At 42.0% G+C, this 23,936-nt stretch overlaps 1 protein-coding gene and 1 long non-coding RNA gene across 2 annotated transcripts in view; one reads left to right on the top strand and one right to left on the bottom strand.

The window, feature by feature from the left end:
- The window catches only part of CSMD2 (CUB and Sushi multiple domains 2), a 916,375-nt gene that overhangs the window by 776,410 nt on the left and 116,029 nt on the right, over window positions 1-23,936 (top strand). The window contains exons 27-29 of the mRNA XM_063456412.1: window positions 927-1,118; window positions 11,211-11,349; window positions 15,896-16,083. Of these exons, the coding sequence (XP_063312482.1) occupies window positions 927-1,118; window positions 11,211-11,349; window positions 15,896-16,083 (519 nt within the window). The remainder of the gene's footprint in view (window positions 1-926; window positions 1,119-11,210; window positions 11,350-15,895; window positions 16,084-23,936) is intronic.
- Window positions 929-16,908, bottom strand: LOC134612032 (uncharacterized). The gene is made up of 3 exons (XR_010090923.1): window positions 16,825-16,908; window positions 12,909-13,101; window positions 929-1,039 (listed from the first exon to the last, which is right to left on the bottom strand). It is a non-coding gene; the product is annotated as an uncharacterized LOC134612032 (long non-coding RNA).

Here is a 23,936-nt window from a genome sequence, read left to right as displayed (position 1 = left end):
AATGGACAAGAAAAGTGTAAAAACTATGCAATGTCATTCAGGGCAGTTGTTGTCTGTATGTCCGTCCTTCTCACTATCCATTTATCACTCTATCCTTCACATATAATTCATGCTGCATATTTCAGTCTCTTGTTCCTAATGACAAGTCTTCCCTTGGTGTTAAAATGCAGAAGAGATGTTCTTCACACAAATTATATTCATGATCTTATTGCCATCAAGTATCTCCTTCTCCCAGAAGACTATTAAAAAAAAAGCAGAGGCCTCTTCAAACGGCAAGAAAATAATGTTTCTCTAATATCAGATTAGATTAGAAAGCTAATCAGGCGTTTAGCATCTGACAGGCTCCCCTCCCTGCTGAACTTGCACCTTTTAATGTAGAAATAATAGCAAACAGAAAGTTTGAGATGGCTGTCCTGCATCCCTCTCTCATCTCGGTGCAGACATTACAGTGTTGAACTGTTTCCCATTAATTGAATTTATGCTCATGTGTAGCAGAATTGCTACTGGAGGTGAGATAGATTACCTGCTTACAAGGCTTATTTTTGAAGCTTTTTATTTTCAAACTGTTCTGCTGCAATATTTTGTTTACTGCACCATCCACTCATTCTTTGAAGCCAGTTAATTTGCGATGAGACCCACTCACCCTATCTCATGGTGGAGAAAGAGATTTGTACCAATATCAGCACATATTTCAAGTACTTCATAGAGGCTCTGCTGTGTGGGGTGTATGGGTAGCTGAGTGCTTTCTGCCAATTCCCACATATGATAAATATATCTACTTGTATCTACTCCCAACCACATTTGTTGTTAGAATAATAAGGGCCATTAAACGTTTTAAAAACTTGTACTTGTATGACTTTCTTTTAGAAAAAAAAAACAAAAACGATGATGTTCGCATTAACTGTTTATTCTTTCTTTATTTATAGTGACAACAGCAACATCTTGCAATGATCCTGGGACACCACAAAACGGTAGTCGCAGTGGAGATAGCCGCGATGCCGGTGATTCCATAATTTTTCAATGTGATCCAGGATACCTTCTGGAAGGAGAACCAAAAATTAACTGTGTGCAGATAGCAGACAGATTCTACTGGAATCCAAACCCTCCCATCTGTATAGGTAATCAGATAATCTGAAAAGTTACCATAATTTAGATTGGTAGGTAGACAGACAGAGACAACATTTTAAGCTGTTTTCCTTAATAAGTAGCTTGTTATTATTTTGACCAAATTCTACAAAACAATATAAAATTAGGATAAGGGACAACCATGCCTTATGTCAGTTTACAAAATATATGCACCCATAAAAATTATTTGAAAATGTCTGTTACAGATACATGCACAGTTTGTTGAAATAGAAAAGCAAGACATCTGCTCATAAAACTCTTACAACGTATTTGAAACACCTGGCTTTACATGATATAAATATAGTACTGTAGCGGTACTTACCTTATCCGGGGGCCGGACGCGGTCCTCTCTTCAAGCCGCGCGCGGTCCTGCGGCTGCACGAGCCGCGTGCGGCTCGTCCGACTGTTCTGACAGGAGGGCGGGCAGTGACCGCGAGAAGCGGTCACGTGTCCCGCCTGCAGCTAAGAGCGCGCCGCGAATCTCGGGCGCGCTCTTAAAGAGACAGTGGGAGCCTAAATTGCAAAAAGGCTCCCATTGGCTCCTGTCATGCCAATCACCCCATACACTTACCTGTTGGGGGAGTGGAAGTGACAGGAGCCAATCACATTAGTTTGAAGGCTACTTATACTTACCCTTTTCCCTTAGTTCCTTGCCCTATCGTGGTTTCTGCTACAGTTCCCTTTAGTGCTTGTTGTGTTCAGTTGTGTTTCTCCGTATTTGACCTTGGCTTTGTATTCTGACTTCGTTTTCGCTTTATCCTATTCTGTACTGTTTGCCGGCTTGCTGATTCCTGTGTACCAGTCCCCGGCTAGTTTTCGTTTACGCTGTCTCTTTGTGCCCTTGACCTCGGATCGTTCCTGACTCTGTCTTATCCTATTACGTCGAGTCCGGCCACTCTAAGGTCCGGTAGACGTATCTCTCCTCTGTACTGTCATCTGTTAGGGCTGGATCCTGCGTGTAGGGGTATATACTCGTTACATTACGATAGGGCCATGGACCCCGCAGATTTAGCTCAACAGATGGCGACCCATGAGGCTAGATTTGTAGAGCAGGATCACCGTATGGATCAAATAGCTCAGGCTCTCCAGACGCTCTTAGCTAGAACCATTCCAGCAACCGCACCTAACCCTCCTGCACCCCTGCTTCCTGAAGTATCGACTATGCCTAACGCTACAGCACATTTAACGCCTCCTCCTAGGTATGGAGGGGATTCTAAGACATGCAGAGGGTTCATTAACCAAATAGAGTTTCATTTTGAAATGTATCCACGTTCATTTCCCACAGAGAGGTCTAAAGTTGGGTTCTTTATGCACCAACTTACCGACAAAGCACTTGAATGGGCAAACCCTATTTGGGAGGCTAATGGACCTATGGTGCATAACTTTCACAGTTTCCTAACAGCTTTTCGCAGAACTTTTGATACTATGAAAAGGTCTAAGAATGCCGCTAGAGCATTAATGAGGGTTAAACAGGGTTCTAGGTCTGTGGCTGATTACGCTATACAGTTTCGTACCCTTGCCTCACAGGTCGATTGGACCAATAATGGGTTAACTACGGCCTTCATGGAAGGTTTATCAGACTCTATATTGGATGAGGTAGCAGCTAAGGAGCTTCCTATTGCCTTAGAGGACCTTATTGACTACCTCATCGATATAGATAATAGGATTCGTGACAGGCTCTATACTAAGAACAGGAATAGACGTTTTGTTACACCTATTCAACCCAGAGTTAATATACCGGAGAGTGTTAAAGTACCTGAAGAGGAACCTATGCAATTAGGGGTTGCCAAACTCTCAGATACTGAGAAATTACATAGGAGAAGGGAGGGACTCTGCCTATATTGTGGTAAGAGAGACCATATGGTAAAGGAGTGTCCTCTGCTCCCGGAAAACTCTCGCACCTAAGACCTTATAGGGGACTGGCCTTGGGTGTGATTTCTAAGTCTCCTACATTGCCTCCTAACCGACTGCTTCTCCCTGTTTCTTTACATATGGGAGAGAGTTGTATAGTTGAAAACATAGACGCCCTGGTTGATTCTGGGGCAGCCGAGAACTTTATAGACTCTGGTTTTGTAAAGAGAAACAATATTCCCATCAGAGAGAAGGAGATACCCTTGGCCGTTGAGGCCATAGATGGTAGACCATTGATATCTCCAGTTGTTACTCATGAGACTGCACCGCTACACATGTACACAGGGGTTCTACACTATGAAACCATTCGGTTCCAGGTCATCACCTCTCCCTCTTCACAGTTGGTGTTAGGGTATCCATGGTTACGTGCCCACAATCCCATTTTTGACTGGGAGACAGGGCAGATAAAATCATGGAGTGAAGCCTGCCATGAGTCATGTACTATTGAAGTCACGCCTGTGAATTCTATTAACGTTCCTACTGTTCCTCCTTTATCTACGACTATACCCTCTCAGTATTTAACTTTAAAGACTGTCTTTGATAAAAGAGAGGCTGACAAATTACCGCCTCACAGACCCTACGATTGTGCTATTGATTTGTTGCCTGGTACTATACCTCCTAAGGGCAGGGTGTACCCCCTATCGGTTCAAGAAAACCGTGTCATGGAGGAGTACATTAAAGAGTCATTAGACAAGGGATTTATTAGAAGATCCTCTTCTCCGGCTGGAGCGGGGTTCTTCTTTGTATCAAAGAAAGAAGGTGATTTAAGACCTTGCATTGATTATAGAGGTCTTAACAAGATCACCATCAAAAATGCTTACCCTATACCTCTAATAACAGAATTGTTTGACAGGCTCAAACATGCTACGGTATTCACCAAATTAGATCTTAGAGGAGCATACAATTTGATACGTATTAAAAAGGACCACGAATGGAAGACAGCCTTTAACACTCGGTCAGGTCATTATGAGTATACCGTCATGCCATTTGGGCTTTGCAATGCCCCAGCAGTGTTCCAAGAATTTATTAATGATGTCTTAAGGGATTTTATTCACTCATTTGTTATTGTGTACTTGGATGACATTTTAATATATTCTACAGACATTCACGCTCATCACAGACATGTTACAACAGTTCTGAAGACCCTTCTTGCTAATGGTCTTTATTGCAAATTAGAAAAATGTCTATTCGACCAGTCCGAGGTCCAGTTTTTAGGGTATTTGATTTCCGCCGAGGGTTTTCGGATGGATCCCCAGAAGCTCGCTGCAGTCATAGAATGGCCTCTGCCGCAAGGTCTGAAAGCCATCCAGCGTTTTCTGGGGTTCTCTAATTATTATAGACGTTTTATCAAAGGTTTTTCGTCTATAGTAGCGCCTATAACTCGTATGACTAAAAAGGATGGCAATACACGTGTCTGGTCTACTGAGGCACTTCAGGCTTTTGACTTTCTTAAGACTACGTTCGCCTCTGCCCCTATTTTACAGCATCCTGTCCCCTCATTGCCATATATACTTGAGGTTGATGCTTCCGATATAGGGGTAGGTGCTGTCTTATCCCAAAGAGAGTCTCCTGACAAGCCATTGCATCCTTGTGGCTTCTTTTCTAAACAAATGTCCAAGGCAGAGAGGAATTATGATGTGGGTAATCGCGAACTCCTTGCTATCATTTTAGCACTCAAAGAATGGAGACATTTGCTAGAAGGAACTAAGGATCCTATTCTCATATTTACAGATCATAAGAACCTATCCTACCTTAGCGAAGCTAAAAGATTGTCTTCAAGGCAGGCTAGGTGGTCACTGTTCTTGTCTCATTTTAATTATATAATCACCTATAGGCCAGGTGACCGGAACACTAAAGCGGACGCTCTGTCCAGACAATTCGAGACTATTGACAAACAGGAGATTGATGTCACTCCTGTCATTCCCCCAGACAGGATAATAGCAACTACTATATTGTCTATTTCCTCGTCCCTCTTGCAGGCCATACAAGCGAAACAAGGCATGGCACCCAGCGAGAGGCCTAATGATAAATTGTTCGTTGACATTCCCGAGAGACGGGATATTCTGTCACTTTATCACGATACTAAGACTGCTGGACATCCTGGTATTTCCAAAACAGTGTCAGCCGTTTCTCGGTATTTCTGGTGGGATACCTTACGTAAGGATGTTACTGACTATATAAGTGCTTGTACTACTTGTGCATGTATGAAAACCTCTCGTAGAGTTCCTTGTGGGCTGTTGCATCCGTTGCCCGTTCCCGAGAGACCTTGGTCTAATCTATCAATGGATTTTATTGTTGAATTACCCCCTTCGAATGGTAACACAGTCATCCTAATGATAGTAGATCGGTTTTCCAAAATGGCTCACTTTGTGTCTCTTCGCAAGTTGCCCACTTCCAAGGAATTGGCTCTTATCTTCGCTAGAGAAGTGTTTCGATTACATGGTATTCCCTTATCTATTGTATCCGATAGGGGTAGCCAATTTATTTCCAGGTTCTGGAAAGCCTTTTGTTCGGAGATGGGTATTTCCCTCTCATTTTCTTCCGCTTACCATCCCCAGTCTAATGGAGCTGCTGAACGTGCCAACCAGTCTCTAGAGCAGTACCTCCGTTGTTTTGTGTCTCACCATCAGGACAATTGGTCTGACCTGCTTCCTTGGGCTGAATTTGCTCGGAATAATGCCACTCATGATTCTTCCGGCAAAAGCCCTTTTTACGTTGTCTATGGCCAGCATCCCGTTGTTCTTCCGGCTGCATTCTCCTCTCAGGGCATGCCAGTTCTGGATGAGCATTTGGCTGGTTTGCGTAATACTTGGGAGCAGGTTCAGCGTTCTTTGGTGGACTCTGCTGCCCGCCAGAAGGCTCAGGCTGACAAGCATCGCAGAGCGGCTCCTTCCTATGTTGTGGGGGACAGGGTTTTGCTTTCCACACGGAATATTCGCCTCCGGGTGCCTTCTATGAAATTGGCTCCCCGCTTCATTGGTCCTTATCGCATTATACATAAGGTTAATCCCGTTTCTTATGCCTTGGGTCTGCCTAAGAATCTGCGTATACCCAATGTATTTCACACCTCTTTGTTGAAGCCTTACGTACACAACCGCTATACCCGGCATACTCCCCCTCCCCCTCCTGTCTCTGTGGAGGGTCATGAGGAGTTCGAAGTATCTGCTGTTATTGACTCTCGTTTTCTTAGGGGTCGGCTTCAGTACTTGGTACATTGGAAGGGTTATGGGCCTGAGGAGCGCAGTTGGATTTCTGCGGACGCTGTTCATGCTCCCCGCCTTGTACGTTCTTTCCATTCGCGTTTTCCTGCCAGGCCTGGTCCTGCCCGCCCGGAGGGCGTGTCCTCAGGGGGGGGTACTGTAGCGGTACTTACCTTATCCGGGGGCCGGACGCGGTCCTCTCTTCAAGCCGCGCGCGGTCCTGCGGCTGCACGAGCCGCGCGCGGCTCGTCCGACTGTTCTGACAGGAGGGCGGGCAGTGACCGCGAGAAGCGGTCACGTGTCCCGCCTGCAGCTAAGAGCGCGCCGCGAATCTCGGGCGCGCTCTTAAAGAGACAGTGGGAGCCTAAATTGCAAAAAGGCTCCCATTGGCTCCTGTCATGCCAATCACCCCATACACTTACCTGTTGGGGGAGTGGAAGTGACAGGAGCCAATCACATTAGTTTGAAGGCTACTTATACTTACCCTTTTCCCTTAGTTCCTTGCCCTATCGTGGTTTCTGCTACAGTTCCCTTTAGTGCTTGTTGTGTTCAGTTGTGTTTCTCCGTATTTGACCTTGGCTTTGTATTCTGACTTCGTTTTCGCTTTATCCTATTCTGTACTGTTTGCCGGCTTGCTGATTCCTGTGTACCAGTCCCCGGCTAGTTTTCGTTTACGCTGTCTCTTTGTGCCCTTGACCTCGGATCGTTCCTGACTCTGTCTTATCCTATTACGTCGAGTCCGGCCACTCTAAGGTCCGGTAGACGTATCTCTCCTCTGTACTGTCATCTGTTAGGGCTGGATCCTGCGTGTAGGGGTATATACTCGTTACAAGTACCTAGTGCTCATTGTCTGAGACTAAGTGACAGTAAGTATGGGGGCACTATACAAATGTCCACAAACAAGGACATTTATCAAATCTTGTCTTTGAAACAAACATATTTAAATACAACCCAAGGAATACAGTACACATGTTCACATTTTTCTATAAAAAAAGTAAATTTTACTGTAATATCACATTATATTGCATATGTATGATTAATAGTCAACTGATCAATCTAAACTGGTAGCACAACTTCTAAAAGTAAGAAGCTTTTATAACAAACATCATGATGAGTGAACAGAATAGTGTTTTTTTCTTTTAGGCTTTAAAAATCAAATGTAGATTTTAAGGACTGAAAGGTATGGTATTTATGGAGTGTCAAGGAGTACTGGGTGGGTGTAGGGAATCTTATCAGCTATTGGCTCTACTTTATTTCTGTTATAAAGTTGTAAACAAATATGCCCAAATCAATAGCATGAATGTTCTACACGCTGATTGACTCTGGTAGATCAGACCTACTACATTGATTTTTCAGTCTGCTTGACATGAAATGTCTGTTACAGCAATAACCGCCAACAAGTTCTCTCTCCACTTGAGCTGATATACTAATTGTAATGAAGGTTATTTCTGCCACTGGAATTCTAGTGTAAATTTTTTTCATTAACTTTGCAATGCACGGTACTGCCGAGCCCAGACTAAACTAACTAACTTTATGAACTGATTAGGCTTTAGGTTCACAAAAGTATAAACATTGGGGTTCAACATTTATCATCTAAAGTGAACTCAGATATCCAGGATTCTGCAGGCGAACTTGACAAGATTCTTACTAAGCAAAGCTGAACATGCCGATTTAAAGTCACGATCCATTACAATCTTTGTGAAATAGAGAGGATAGTGAATTGGGAATATTGTCACATCAAAAATGGTTATTTACGGCGGAGCTAAGCTACTGAAGAAGAAGGTCGCATGGCCGCGAGGCTCCCGACATTAGCCGCCTTACAAGACCATTATCCGCGCCCAAACACGAGCCAGCCTCACCTCAAAACAACCTGTACTTACCTAAGGGCACGATGGGCCGAAAACTGAAAAAACAGAGAGCGGACAAGCCCCGGCTGGGCATGAACATAGGGGAACTCTGGCGGCAGGCCCACGAGGCCACAGACGCCAAGATGGCGTCCCTGCACGGAGGCTGCACGGATTTCTCAGATGAGAACTCCGACGACGCTAGCGAAGTCCTGATACCAGCCTCGGCACTGCCACCGCCGATACGGGCACAGACCCAGCCGGTAGGAACAAACCCCAACCCAGTGACCATGGAGGCCTTGAGCACGCTCATGGCGGAACACCACGGCAAGATAGCCGCGGATGTGGCCCTAATCCGGGGAGACCTCAAACTCATCGCAACACGGCTGGGAACAGTGGAAGAGACAACCACCAAACACACTTGCCAAATCAAGGAGCTCCAGACAGCCGTGCATAATCTGCAACAACAAACCCTGCAGCACGAATACCAACTCTCAACGATGGAAGATAAACGGCGCCAGACTCACCTAAAGGTCAGAGGGATAGCAGACACGGTACCTGAGGCGGAGCTCCCACACCTCATTAGGAGACTGCTCACCGCACTGCTAAACCCAAAGACAGCCAAAGCCATCCTTATCGATGGGATCTTTCGGGTGCCTCGACCAGCAAATGCACCGCCTAACACCACCAGAGATGTGGTGATCCGTTTCCGAACCCTTAAAGACAAGGCAGCGGTACTGGAAGCTACTAGGGGCCACACCACCTACTCTTTCGAGGACATGAACCTGTCCTTCTACGCGGATCTCTCCAGCGGGACGCTGGCGTGGAGAAGGTCCTTGCGTCAATTTACAGCTGAACTGCGACAACACCAAATTAAATACCGGTGGGGACCAGGCCGCACTTTACAAGTCACCGCCGGGCAAACCTCACATGTCATTCGGGACCCACGCGAGGCCGCGGAGGCCCTGCACAAACTTAATCTCCCAGGGAACTCACCTACAGAATCGGGGACCACGTCCGGACAAGGACATTCCTTTAGCAGAGTTGCAGCTGAAGCCCCAGAGTTCGTGCCACTTCGCCCACCAGCAGCATCCTACGCGACAATCACGACCTGAACCCCAACCCAGGGACACTGCTATCCTGGCACACGTCACTGCCCCTCAGCCCCCTGGACACAGCCTGATAGTGGTGACTTCTTTCACTCAACTTTGCCGCAGAAGCCGGATTGAGGACCGGACTCCCCACACACATTATCAGTACCTTGCTTACCACATTGAGGGACTGTTTGTTGTCAAATTGGGGGGGCAGCTCGGAGTCCATCGGCTCCATAATGTTATATGCCAACCTGAACGTACCCTGGCTTTATTACCCCCATATAAGGTACCACTGCCTAACACTACACAAGGCTACAGGAGCAGCAGAGCTCAGTTCCACTCATTGTATATGCATTAACCATTCAACATTGTCCCTAAGACACTGTGTTTAACAGTTAGCACCCCGATAAGGGAAATTGTTTATCTTATGTTACTGGCTTCCATAACTCTAATTTCCTCCACCGTATGACGCTTTAATCTGACAGCCAATTGTATGACCATTACAGGTTGATCCTGCATGTTATCTACCTACATAATACAATGTACAACAAATGCATGTAACACTGTGTTTTACCACGCGACTCCACGTCACGAAACGTGCCGCAGGTCCGACAAGTTAGAGCTCTCCTCTTTGGAGGTGTCCTCATATATTGTTTGTCCTACCTAGCCTGACTTCTCCTATTTTGCACACGCACTGACGAATGTCACTGACTGTCCAATATCGCTGACTGTCATAATATTGATTATACTACCTCTGACCCCCCGCCGTTGTTTCTATTGTAGGTATTACTGGGCTAAACGTTATGACACCACTTGCCCGGGGAGACAACTAAACGTAAAAGGGGAATGTCGGCCCCACTTATCTTAGATGTAAATATTGAAATAAATTGCCCAGGGAACGACCAGAATATTAAGCGACCGCTAGTCGCCCCATGCCGGTCTTAGCAGACACAATACTGGTATGCCGGTGCACAAACACAAATCGCCACTACCTACCTCTTTGGGTTAAATCTTTAGACACACAAGGCCAATCTACTGGAGATCCTTATCGCAGGCCACATTCAATAGCAATACAACAACTCTAGCTACCGGGGTCTGCTCCACCAAGACATCGGGTCCCATCTTCACTGACCTTACCATTTAATGACTAACCATCACACATTTAGCAAGACACTTCGCAAATCTACTCATCACTCAGCTAATATGTACCATGTTTTTTTTTTGTGTTTTTTTTTGTCATCAACCGTTTAGATAATTCTGTTATGTTCCTATTCATGAAATAGAAAATGCGCAAATGTTTCTGCCACTGTATAACTTGTTACTGACTACGTGTACGCTGTTGTGGCGTTTAATAGATATGTTTGTACTCACCTGCGCAAAAAAATAAAGAATTTAAAAAAAAAAAAAAAAATGGTTATTTACTAGAGTGAGAATTTAAAGTGAATTTCAATATTAAGACAAGAGTAGCCAAACTGAGAGCGAAGCTGACTGAATTTTTCTGTTTTGGCTATTTTTACATGAAATTCACTTCGAATTTACGTTTTGTTAGCACTTTAGTAACTAACCTTGTATGCTTCACTAATTCATACATGCTGCTAATGGTTCTAGAACTTTGGGCTCCATAAATTATACACTGAAAAACAAAAAATTAAACCGATTTTCTTGTAAGGGACTAGGAACAGTTTCCTGTCTCACTAGCTCAGTGCTGGGTATCATGTAAATGCCACAGGCATTAAAAACAGCTCTAGAAGTAAACACCATCTGTAGGCCACATGCTTATAAAGATTCATATTTAATTTGTACATGTTGTTACAAGTAACTGTATAATCATGTTTTGCTAGCGCATGAGAGCAAATTGAAAGAACTGCTGTACAGAAGGGTTTATTTTATCCCTGGGCATAACATTTTGGGGGGATATGATATAGTTCAGTTGATTGAATTTAGGGATAGAATATAATTTAATATTGAAATTATTCAATTCCATATAGATGGTAATGAATATTAAAATGGCTGTTTGTTTTCCTTTCTTTTTTCAGCTCCTTGCGGTGGGAATATGAGTGGGCCCACAGGGGTCATCCTGTCTCCGCAGTACCCAGAGCCCTATCCTCCTCTGAAAGAGTGCGACTGGAGAGTGACTGTATCTTCAGATTATGTCATCGCTCTGTCCTTTAACATGTACGTACTTGTTCAAACTTTTCTTATAGTTACAATCTCTTCTCTTATTAACACATAATAGGTTATCTCATGCTGGTATTAAAGGGAATTCATTCATAAAACAAATTGCACTACTGAAAGTAACAGTTCCTCAGTCTCTTGATTTACTAAATGCTTTTGCAGCATTTATAGGAGTGAATAGTTAATTAGAGGTAAGTAGCATCTAACACACTTAATTGTGCTGTACTTCTGTATACAAAGCAACATAACCACCCATTTTCTCTGCAAGGAAGTGCTGTACAAGCACATACACACAACCGGGCATCATTTCCACACTACCTTGCATGTGCATGAAACCAAAGGTGTTAAAATAACTGACATGGCATATTCTGACTGTGCCAGAACAGCCACACATACAGTTTAAATGATAAAATAAAAAGTACTGAGGATTCTAAAAACCACTCAGCCCATATGTAAGATTTACTTTACTATAAATGTGTACAAAAAACCTACATCAGGGTTATTTACCAAAATGACAAATGTCAGGAATTCAAAGTGAATTTGCAATTTAAGGCCAAAATAGCTCAACTGAAAGAAAAATCACCAAATTAGCCATGGGTTAGCTTTAGAATAATTTAATATAAATGCTCAAATAGAAAATCTGTGCAATATCACAGATGGAGCTCATCTTCCGTATAAACCCACAACAGACGTTTTGAACTAAACCCTGCAGGAGTAAGTGGCATTGACAATATTTCGATCACATGTAAGTGAAATAAACCTGCAAGTGTGCTCTTGTCTCTGGGGTGAATTAAAGCCAGACAATCAATATCTACTCTGTGTTCTGAAAAGTAACTAGCAATAACAACATATAAGCCACTAGCCCCCAGGAATATTCTTAAAATGACCATCTGTATTACGGCAAGTTTACTAGGATTACTGCTTTTCTTCCTTTGTAGAAATTATTCATGGATGTAGATTGTGGATAAAATAAAGCAAGCTTATTTCGCAGCACACTGCAATTTAAGAACTTCAAAGAATGTTTCTCCAGTATAAATGTTCCCTATGCATCCTAACTCCCTCCCAATCTCTAATTAGGGAGTGTGCGAGACAGAGGCCTCTATATCAGGCATCACTCATCTTCAGAGCTGCAGAGTAACTATGGATCTTGCTTTAATGTATCTTGCTAATGTCTTCCTTGCCATTAAGTGTTGGACAGGACTTGTTAATGAAGTCATTTGCTTTTATAAGGTGGAGAAAAGATCACTAGTGATAATAAGGTCCCCAGGGGACAGACACATATATCTGAGCTTCTGTTAGAGTTTTAGAGGAGCTGTGTAATGTGTTGCGTGACAAATTAAGAAATAGTCATCCCCCTCCAGCAAAGGAGGGGGTCAGGGGGTTTCATTGTTTTTTTGTTTTTTAATTTTTTTTTGTTTTCACCGACCAGGAAAGACATTTGCTAATTAGATCTGTCAGGGCTTCATACAAATGCAAGTTTAGTTAGGCAATAGTAATAATAACAATATTCTTTGTAAAACTACGGAAACAGCAGATCAGCAATAAAGCAGCACTCTCACCTGTGGGGTCTTTGTATTTTCTACAAACTCGCCAAGATGATGTATCCACTTGCATGGTGGCAGCTGTGCAAAGTGGATAATAAGAGATTTATTTACCTGAGGCTATCCAGCTTCTCCACAGCCATGTTCCTCTTTATTCCATCTTCAGGTCCTGGTGGCTTCATCTGCTGAAAGCCTTTGTTGTCGTTGTACTCTAGAACATGCACAAGGGTACAACATTAAAAGAACTTAGTGGTGTACTAGCAAAACCACTAACAGATTTATTTAACCAATCATTGTTAACAGGAGTAGTCCCAGAAGATTGGAAGTTAGTGAATGTTGTGCCTGTTTACAAGAAAGGTAGTAGGGAGGAGTCGGGCAACTATATGCCAGTAAGCCCTACTTCAGTAGTGGGGAAAGTAATGGAAACCATGTTAAAGGATAGGATTGTTGAACATCTAAAAACACATGGATTTCAAGATCAGAGACAACACGGGTTTAGATCAGGGTGGTGCAGTAGATATTGCTTACCTAGATTTCAGTAAGGTTTTTGACACTGTTCCACATAGAAGGCTCATCAATAAACTGCAATCTTTAAGTTTGGATTCCAATAATGTTGAATGGGTTAGGCAGTGGCTAAATGACAGGCAACAGAGGGTTGTAGTCAACGGAGTATATTCAAAGCAAGGTCTAGTTACCAGTGGGGTACCTCAGGGATCTGTACTTGGACCCATTCTCTTTAACATTTTTATTAGTGATATTGCAGAAGGTCTTGATGGTAAGGTATGTCTTTTTGCTGACGATACTAAAATTTGCAACAGGGTTGATGTTCCAGGAGGGATAAGCCAAATGGCAAATGATTTAGAAAAAATAGGAAAATGGTCAGAGCTGTGGCAACTGACATTTAATGTGGATAAGTGCAAGATAATGCACCTTGGACGTAAAAACCCAAGGACAGAGTATAGGATATTTGATACCCTACTAGCCTCAACATCTGAGGAAAGGGATTTAGGAGTAATTATTTCAGAAGACTTAAAGGTAGGAAGACAATGTAATAGAGCAGCTGGAAATGCTAGCAGAATGCTTGGTTGTATAAGGAGAGGTATTAGCAGTAGAAAGAGGGAAGTGCTCATGCCATTGTACAGAACACTGGTGAGACCTCACTTGGAGTATTGTATGCAGTACTGGAGACCGTATCTTCAGAAGGATATGGATACTTTAGAGAGAGTTCAGAGAAGGGCTACTAAACTGGTTCATGGATTGCAGGATAAAACTTACAAGGAAAAGTTAAAGGAACTTAACATGTATAGCTTGGAGGAAAGACGAGACGGGGGATATGATAGAAACATTTAAATACATAAAGGGAATCAACAGAGTAAAAGAGGAGACTGTGTTTAAAAGAAGAACTACCACAACAAGAAGACATAGTCTTAAATTAGAGGGGCAAAGGTTTACTGAGAGGGTAGTGGATGCATGGAATAGCCTTCCAGCTCAAGTGGTAGAGGTTAACACAGTGAGTGAGTTTAACCATGCGTGGGATAGGCATAAGGCTATCCTAGACTTATGATAAGGCCAGGGACTAATTAAAAGTATTTTGAAATATTGGGCAGACTAGATGGACCGAATGGTTCTCATCTGCCGTCACATTCTATGTTTCTATATGTTTCTATGTGGCTATATAAAAGATCCACATTCCATTTGTGCAAGGTGATGCCTGTTTCTCATCAGCCAAGTGACATGATTTGGCAGTAAAAGCTCTATTTATTGCCACATTTTGCAAAAAGTAATTTCATACTTAAGAAAAAGGAGCCCCTGGTTTTTCTGATGCCTACATTAGAATTGAATTGTAATTTTATTGAAATTCCAATGCAATCAATAGGAGGTTTTCATAAACATTATATCTTTATTTAAGGGTAATGTTACACAAGAATGCTGAATTTGATTGTGATCTATTGATGTCTTGTGTAGAAAACATATAATGTTAGAATTGTGTAGTACAACAACAATATATAGATTAAATATAAGACATGAATTTATCAAATTCAGTCTTGTGTAATGAGTTCCTGTCACACCTTGTGATATATAATATAAACTTTGACAAAAATAGTTATTGGGGATAGTAGCATATATTGAATTAAACCTTAGCCCATTTTATTTTTTGGATGTAAGGTCAAGGTTGCAATACTGTCACATGGGTTTTCTGGCAGGACAGCCAAAACTCAGTTCAACATTATAGGGCTGGTCTTCCCTCATGTCTATGACAGCAAAAAACAAACTCTTAAATACTGTATCTTTACCGCTTCACTAGAGCAGTTATGACACATAAAAAAAAAAAAAAAAAACTATTTAATTAACTTAATTTCCTTCTTATGAAACAGATTGATCTTCTCTAAGTAGGTTTCTGTGGTAAGATTTTTTCCATAAACATTTATTCCGTAAATCAAATGTTTGCTTATTTTTCAAGAAAAAGTTCACATACATATATGGGTAATTGATGTGAATTGTGACCACATACACCACATGTATAATGTTGACTTTTGCAAGATCGTGCTAAATTCTTCAGGTTGTCTTCGAGTAGTTATCACCCTTACAATGATATAGGGACTCATCTGCCTTATCGACTTGAAAATTTGACTTTTTTATCATATTACTTGCGTTTTATTTCTCCTGGCTAATAATTGTAACACTTATTGAGATTACACTTATGTGGCTGAGAGATTACTTTCTGCATTCTTCTTTTTAGCAAGGATAGATAATGTCTTCCAAGGAAATTGTATTAAGAGAAGTAGAAATGTTGAAATGTAAAAGTACCATATGGTTTTATTCTACTACCTATAACAAGTTTAGAACTGGCTTCTGTCTTAGTCATCAAGAGTTAAAAATCTTTTCCATAGTAAAATTATAAGAATATTATTATTTTAATTAGAAGTATGAAATAAAGCTTCAGAACAAAGCATCAAACCACTGAGTGCCATAATGCTTTCACTAATTTCACTTTTTAATTGTAGCTTCAATATAGAACCTGGTTATGATTTTCTGCATATCTATGATGGAGCAGACTCGCTTAGTCCACTGATCGGAAGTTTCTATGGATCTCAGCTCCCTGACAGAATAGAGAGCAGCAGCAACAGCCTCTTCCTTGCTTTCCGTAGTGACGCCTCTGTGAGCAGCGGCGGATTTGTCATTGATTACACAGGTAACTTTTATCCCAATAGCATAATTTTCTGTTACAAACACGTTTTGTAATGCTTTTAATAAACCCGGAACTGTGGAGAATTAACAAGGACGTTAGACCAAAATTGTGTGGATGAAAAAATAGCCAAGATAGAGAATACGCGTTTCGCTGCTTTGGCCTAAAATGTAAAACCCCAATAGCAATTTTCTGCATTTAACCTTTTATAGAATAAACTACTGAGAAAGAGAGTCAAGCAAAAGAGACATTGCTGATCTACATTTCTGGAAATGTTTAGTTAAGTAAAAATTCCAAATCTCAGAGCCATTTATTATTCTACAGGAAGTGCTTGAGTGACTGAATTTTCAGTTGCAGAATTATTTATTATTGAAGCTTGCCAAAAAAAAAAATCTAAGCTGCTTAATAAATAGCTAAAGCTGTCTTTAAGCTCCCTGGGCAAAAAAAACCTCCATCACATCCTGCCCTGTTCCTCCCCTACTATTAAGTTCATGAATTTTCATTGCGTCTGTAGTAGCATTAAGTGTAACATGTTCTTTATTTGTGTATCCTTCTTTAGATTATAATGTGCATAATGTACACAACATATCTTAAATAGGAAATGCAAAACAACAAACCCAGATGCTTGAAATACCAGTATATTAATAAAATATGAATGCAGCTGCAATCACACTCATTCAATTTTTCCTTAAACATAACACATAAAACATAAAAACATCTTTGTAAAACCAACACACACCCACTTACATAAATGTTACAGTCTTCTTAGTTTGTTCCAATTACGCTGGAGGCCATTTTGATAGAACATCTTTCAATTGCTGCCAAAGGGTGTGGGTTCTGAGCAGCAACAAAGCACATTAGGTGGTGAGGATCAGTTGAAATCTACATCTACTTTCTGCACAATGCATGCACTGCTACCAAAAATAATGTCATTAGGACTTTTATGCCCCATTGAAACTGACAACTGGGCAGTAACTAACTGGATATCCCTCAAAAATTAAGAATCCCTAACATATTCTACTGTCCGAATTCCTGCTATTTATGAATAGAATGGACTCACATTTGCCTCCTGATCATACCCCTCCTCCCCCATGTAGCGCTTACACACAAACACAATCATTGACAAAAGGTTGCTGGAGAGGGGGAGCAATTTTGATTACCAAGCTAATTGCAACTAAAGGTATGAAAGCAACCCAGGTATGGGCCAGAGCAGGCCTGCCAATGATCTAATAGGGATCACCTATAACACAAAGGGGGTTACCTTGTAAAGATTGTATGTTGATCTAACAAGCACTGCTCCTCATAGTCATCAATGTGAAGATCCCTTCTGAAATGCTTTCCAGACTGTCTTGAGTTTGTTTTATTTATGGAGGGTTTCACTCTGCTTTTTCCAGCATCTGAAAGCAAGTCCCTAGTAAGATGGGGGCTATGATATATCAAGTGTAGGGTTAAGGTATACACCTTTTTTTTTGTTTTTTTTAAATCAATCCCTAGAAAATATTGTGTTCACACATTTTAAAACAATCCTTAAATAATGCAATTGCATTTATATTTCTTGACTCTCATGTTCTATTCATTCTTCCCATTATGCACCAAAGTTTTTCTCCTGGACAGTCCATTTTATATCTGTTTTTTTTACTTCTTTTTTTTTACTTTTTTTTTAATCTAGCTAACCTTTGGATGAAGACATTAGATAATAAATTGTAGTTTTTTAAAAGAGTACCCAAATCATGCATTCTGATGTTTTTATATGAATAAGCAAAAATATAATAATATAATGCTACAAAAAACAAGATCTTATTGAAATATTGCCTTCCTTATGATGTATGAATTGGCATTCAAACAAACATACATTGCAATCAGCCAGGTAAGCAAAATTGCTCCCCCTCTCCAGCAACCTTTTGTCAATGATTGTGTTTGTGTGTATCTGGATATTGAAATTGCATACATCAAAAGAGCTGTTGCAAAAGGTCATTAATCATTTTATACAGCTATTTATACCTATAACGTTATTGTGGTGTCCTTTTTAACATCACTGTATTACAAATAATGGCAAAGCTCAAAAGTTTGTAGTTTATCCCAGACGTAATAAATTTGGCAATGTAGATTTAAAGACTTAGTTCAATTTTCTGCAATGAGATTAGGAACCTCAATGGTGTTAATTAAATTCCGCTATGAAATATTACACATTTTAAGTATTAACTCTTTTTTTCTTTCCTTATTTCTCAAGTACAACATAATGATAGTAGGCAAAGGATTACTAGAAAAGAACATGCATTGAGAAAGGGATATACAAATTTCAATTATGCGGACAATTCTGACAGCAATATTACACATAATAAAATCTTACATTAATGACACTAAAGGGTATGATGGATTATTGTTTCATATCGTTTGTTACTCTGCAATTTGTACTATCACACAGGATATCTGAAAGGCTAATGTGATCTTTAATATTTAACTTAATTAGTTTTATCTTATCTTAACAAATAGGTATCATGAATGTTTCATATTGGTTGTAAATCGTGAGGTTTTTGGGGTTTTTTTTTTTCAGTTTAGCTGTTGGTTTAATTAACAAGATAAATTTTAATCCCAGAAAATGTGCTTGTTCATAACAAAGTACAGAGTGGCCCATCCCTTAAAAAATGAAATATAAATCATTAATTCTAGCAGTTTGTGTCTCATTAATAAGTAATGAATTCATCCTATTGCATATGGGGCTGAATTCTATAAAAGGCAATATATTTACCATTGCTTCCTTTCTTCTCTAGAACAATGGATTTCAACAAGTATTCAGTGGCACAACGGTGTGGCCTAGGCCACCTTAAAGTGTGCTACAGATGTATTGGAGTTTATTTGTCAAAGTGTTCTGGTCTAAAAAGTGGTCTAAGGTACTAACAGTGAGGCAATAGGGGGAACCAGCATACACATTGTGACGGACCGCCTGGCACTCCGACCGAGTGCCTCCGCCAATCGATGCTCCTAGTGCTCACCGAGGAATTCCAACACTCCACCAGACACCATAAGCACTGCAGACCCCACTTCCAGTGATGCAGCTGCGCCGGGGTCTCGTCATCCTTCACCCACCCTGGACCCAAGCCCAATCCAGCTTCCAGTGGGCAGACCTCTCCTACTCCCAGAGAGCGTAGCAGGAACAGTTCTTATAAGAGCTAGTGATTATAATTCCTGGGGAGTATAGGGATATACAGGGGTGGACTGACAGCCTTCTGGGCCCCCGGACAAAATTAGGTCCAGGGCCCTTCGAAGACAAAATATTAAAGTAGCACTATAATATTAGAGTAGAGCCGGGCTCCCTCGGCTCTGGGGAATTCTCCTTCCTCTGCCGACGTCAGATTCTAATGCGCATTCGCGGCAAGAGCCACGCATGCATTCAAACCGCCCATAGGAAAGCATTACTAAATTCTTTCCTATGGACGTCCAGCTTGTCTTCTCGCTGTGATTTTCACAGTGAGAATCGCGGAAGCGCCTCTAACGAACTGTCAGTGAGACCGCCACTAGAAGTTGGATTAACCCTTAGTGAAACATAGCAGTTTCTCTGAAACTGCTATGTTTTTAGCTGCAGGGTTAAAACTAGAGGAACCTGGCACCCAGACCACTTCATTGAGCTGAAGTGGTCTGGGTGCCTATAGTGGTCCTTTAAGGACTAAGTAAATGTTAAAAATAATTTTAAAGTAAGTAGTCAAACCGTTTGAGAACAGTTTGACAACTTACCTGGGGTCTGCTGGGACATGAGGCTGTAGTAGGGCATAGGAGCAGTGGTGTGTGTGAGTGGTGCAGTGTGTGTGAAAGGTTCAGCGTGTGTGTGGGGGGGGGGGGTGTAGTGAGTGAATGTGTAGGGTGTGTGTGTGTTTTGGCAGTGTGTGAATGTGTATGGTGTGGGGGCAGTGTGTGGGGGCAATGTATGTATGTGTATGGTGTGTGTGGGGGCAGTGTATGTGTGTGGGGGCAGTGTATGTGTGTGGGGGCCGTGTGTGTGTATGGTGTATATATAGGTGGGCAGTGTATGCAGTGTGTGTATATATATATATATATGGGTGGGCAGTGTGTGTGTGTGTGTATATATGGTTGGGCAGTGTGTGTGTATAGAAACATAGAAACATAGAATGTGACGGCAGATAAGAACCATTCGGCCCATCTAGTCTGCCCAGTTTTCTAAATACTTTCATTAGTCCCTGGCATTATCTTATAGTTAGGATAGCCTTATGCCTATCCCACGCATGCTTAAACTCCTTTACTGTGTTAACCTCTACCACTTCAGCTGGAAGGCTATTCCATGCATCCACTACCCTCTCAGTAAAGTAATACTTCCTGATATTATTTTTAAACCTTTGTCCCTCTAATTTAAGACTATGTCCTCTTGTTGTGGTAGTTTTTCTTCTTTTAAATATAGTCTCCTCCTTTACTGTGTTGATTCCCTTTATGTATTTAAATGTTTCTATCATATCCCCCCTGTCTCGTCTTTCCTCCAAGCTATACATGTTAAGATCCTTTAACCTTTCCTGGTAAGTTTTATCCTGCAATCCATGAACCAGTTTAGTAGCCCTTCTTTGAACTCTCTCTAAGGTATCAATATCCTTCTGAAGATATGGTCTCCAGTACTGTGTACAGTACTCCAAGTGAGGTCTCACCAGTGTTCTGTACAATGGCATGAGCACTTCCCTCTTTCTACTGCTAATACATCTCCCTATACAACCAAGCATTCTGCTAGCATTTCCTGTTGCTCTATTACATTGTCTGCCTACCTTTAAGTCCTCAGAAATAATCACCCCTAAATCCCTTTCCTCAGATGTTGAGGTTAGGACTCTATCAAATATTCTGTACTCTGCCCTTGGGTTTTTACGTCCAAGATGCATTATCTTGCACTTATCCACATTAAATGTCAGTTGCCACAACTCTGACCATGTTTCTAGTTTACCTAAATCATTAGCCATTTGGCTTATCCCTCCTGGAACATCAACCCTGTTACATATCTTAGTATCATCCGCAAAAAGACACACCTTACCATCAAGACCTTCTGCATGGTTGGGCAGTGTGGTTGGGCAGTGTGTGTGTGTGTGTGTATATATGGTTGGGCAGTGTGTGTGTGTGTGTGTGTATATATGGTTGGGCAGTGTGTGTGTATATGGGTGGGCAGTGTATGTGTATATATGGGTGGGCAGTGTATGTGTATATATGGGTGGGCAGTGTATGTGTATATATGGGTGGGCAGTGTGTGTGTATATATGGGTGGGCAGTGTGTGTGTATATATGGGTGGGTAGTGTGTGTGTATATATGGGTGGGCAATGTGTGTGTATATATGGGTGGGCAGTGTATGCAGTGTGTGTGCATATATGGGTGGGTAGTGTATGCAGTGTGTGTATATGTGTGGGCAGCGTATGCAGTCGGTGTGTATATAACGGTGGGCAGTGTATGTAGTGTGTGTGTGTGTGTGTGTATATATTGGTGGGCAGTGTATGTAGTGTGTGTATATCAATGGGTGGGCAGTGTCTGCAGTGTGTGTGTGTGTGTATATATATATGGGTGGGCAGTGTGTGCATGTATATATGCGTGGGCAGTGTATGCGTATATATGGGTGGGCAGTGTGTGTGTGTGTATATATATATATATATATTATATATATATATATATATATATATATATATGTGGGCAGTGTATGTATATGGATGGGCAGTGTATATATAGGTGGGCAGTGTGTATATATATATATATATATATATATATATATATATATATATGGGTGGGCAGTGTATATATGTATATATAGGTGGGCAGTGTATATATATATATATATATATGTGTATGTATATGGGTGGGCAGTGTATGTATATGGGTGGGCAGTATATATGTATATATGGGTGGGCAGCGTATGCAGTCGGTGTGTATATGTCAGGGTACCTGTAGTCTCTACCCCTGAGACGGGTAGAGACTTAGACGTTTTTCCATCCAGACGACATGATTCTCCCGTTCCTCGCGGTCCCCTCGCGCATGTAAACGCCGGCCGCGAGAGAACTATGCCTTTTTGTAACGTGACGCTCAATAGTCGACGTCATGACGCTATTCTAGCCCGACCTGTCAGTCAAATCCCGGACACGAATCAGGTCTCGGCGGAGGCGTGATTAGTCTCTAGAACCAGGGTATTTAAGGGAGCTCTCAGCATTTGCTCATTGCCCTGTCGTGGTTCTAGCCAGCCTAGTCACACAGTGCTCTTGTATTCTCTTGTCTTTTGGTTCTGACCCGGCTTTGTTATTACTTACCTGTCTTCTCTGTTATCCTTGACCCGGCTTGTCTCTCGCTTACCTGTCTTCTCGTTCCCTCGACCTCGGCTTGTCCCTGACCATTCTATACGTAGTATTACATTAAGTCCGGCCATTCTAAGGTCCGGTATACGTATCTGCTACTCTTTGTACTCTGCGTGTTGGATCCCTGTCCCGATCCTGACATTACGACAGGGCCAATGGATCCTGCAGGTACAAACTGTCAGCTTGGTTCTCCTGATCCTAGGTTTGACGCCATGGAGCATAGAATGGATCAGATGGCACTAGCACTACAGGCGTTACTATCACGTCCTAATAATCCACCTGAGGAGATGCGTAATACTTCTATTCCTCCTGTGAGTTCAGGGCTAGAGGTAGCCACTGTAGGTGCTTCTTCCCGAGTTACCCCACCTGTACGTTATGCTGGTTCTCCTGAAAGGTGTCGTGGCTTTTTGAACCAGATCAGTATCCATTTCGAGCTACAACCCCGTTCCTACCCTACTGATAGGGCAAAGGTGGGATTTATTATCACCTTACTCATTGAGAAGGCTCTGAGATGGGCTAATCCGTTGTGGGAGAATGATAATCCATTAGTCTATAACTATAATGCCTTTGTGGCTGCTTTTAAAAGAACTTTTGACCCCCCTGGCAGAAAGGTCAATGCAGCTAGATCACTGTTGCGCCTTAGACAAGAGAACCGAACACTTGTGGATTACGCACTAGAGTTCAGGTCTTTGGCGGCAGAGGTTAAGTGGAATGAACAGGCTTATATAGACGTATTTTTAAACGGATTATCCGATGTAATACTTGACGAGGTAGCGACGAGAGAGCTTCCCGAGAATTTGGAGGACTTAATTTCCTTTATCTCTCGCATTGACGAACGTCTAAGAGAGAGGCAGAACACTCGAGATAGAACTGGTAGACCTTCCTTTAGACTAGCTCCATCATTTCAAAGCCCTGAAACCAAAACCCCACAGTTTCCAGAACCTATGCAGATAGGCCTTACTCGCCTCTCAGAAGAGGAGAGACAGTACAGGAGAAGGGAGGGACTGTGTATGTATTGTGGAGTCAGAGGTCACTTACGTTTGAATTGTCCCAATCGCCCGGGAAACGCTCTGTCATGATCGGGACAGGGATCCAACACGCAGCGTACAAACAGTAGCCAGATACGTATACCGGACCTTAGAATGGCCGGAGTAATGTAAGTAGTACTGAGAGAATAGTCAAAGACAAGCCGAGGTCGAGGGTAACAGAGGACAGGAGAGCGAGAGACAAGCCGAATCAAGGATACAGAGGTAAGCAGATTAGAATAAACAAGCCGGGTCAAAACCAAAGGGGATAAGCAGAATACAAGCACTGAGTGACTAGAACAAGCTAGAACCACGACAGGGCAATGAGCTGACGAAAGAAGCTCCGTTAAATACCCTGTTCAGAAAAGTAACCACGCCTCTGAGGCGTCCTGATTGGTCCTGCAGCACTTGACTGACAGGTCGTTCCGGTAGTGTCCTGACGTACTTCCGGACGTGATGCTGTAAAAGGCAGTCACTCCCTCGCGGACGGCTTTGCATGACCGGATAGACCGC

Source organism: Pelobates fuscus, chromosome 1 (genome assembly GCF_036172605.1).
Source record: "Pelobates fuscus isolate aPelFus1 chromosome 1, aPelFus1.pri, whole genome shotgun sequence".
NCBI lineage: Eukaryota > Metazoa > Chordata > Amphibia > Anura > Pelobatidae > Pelobates > Pelobates fuscus.
This window is presented reverse-complemented; position numbering and strand designations above follow the sequence as displayed.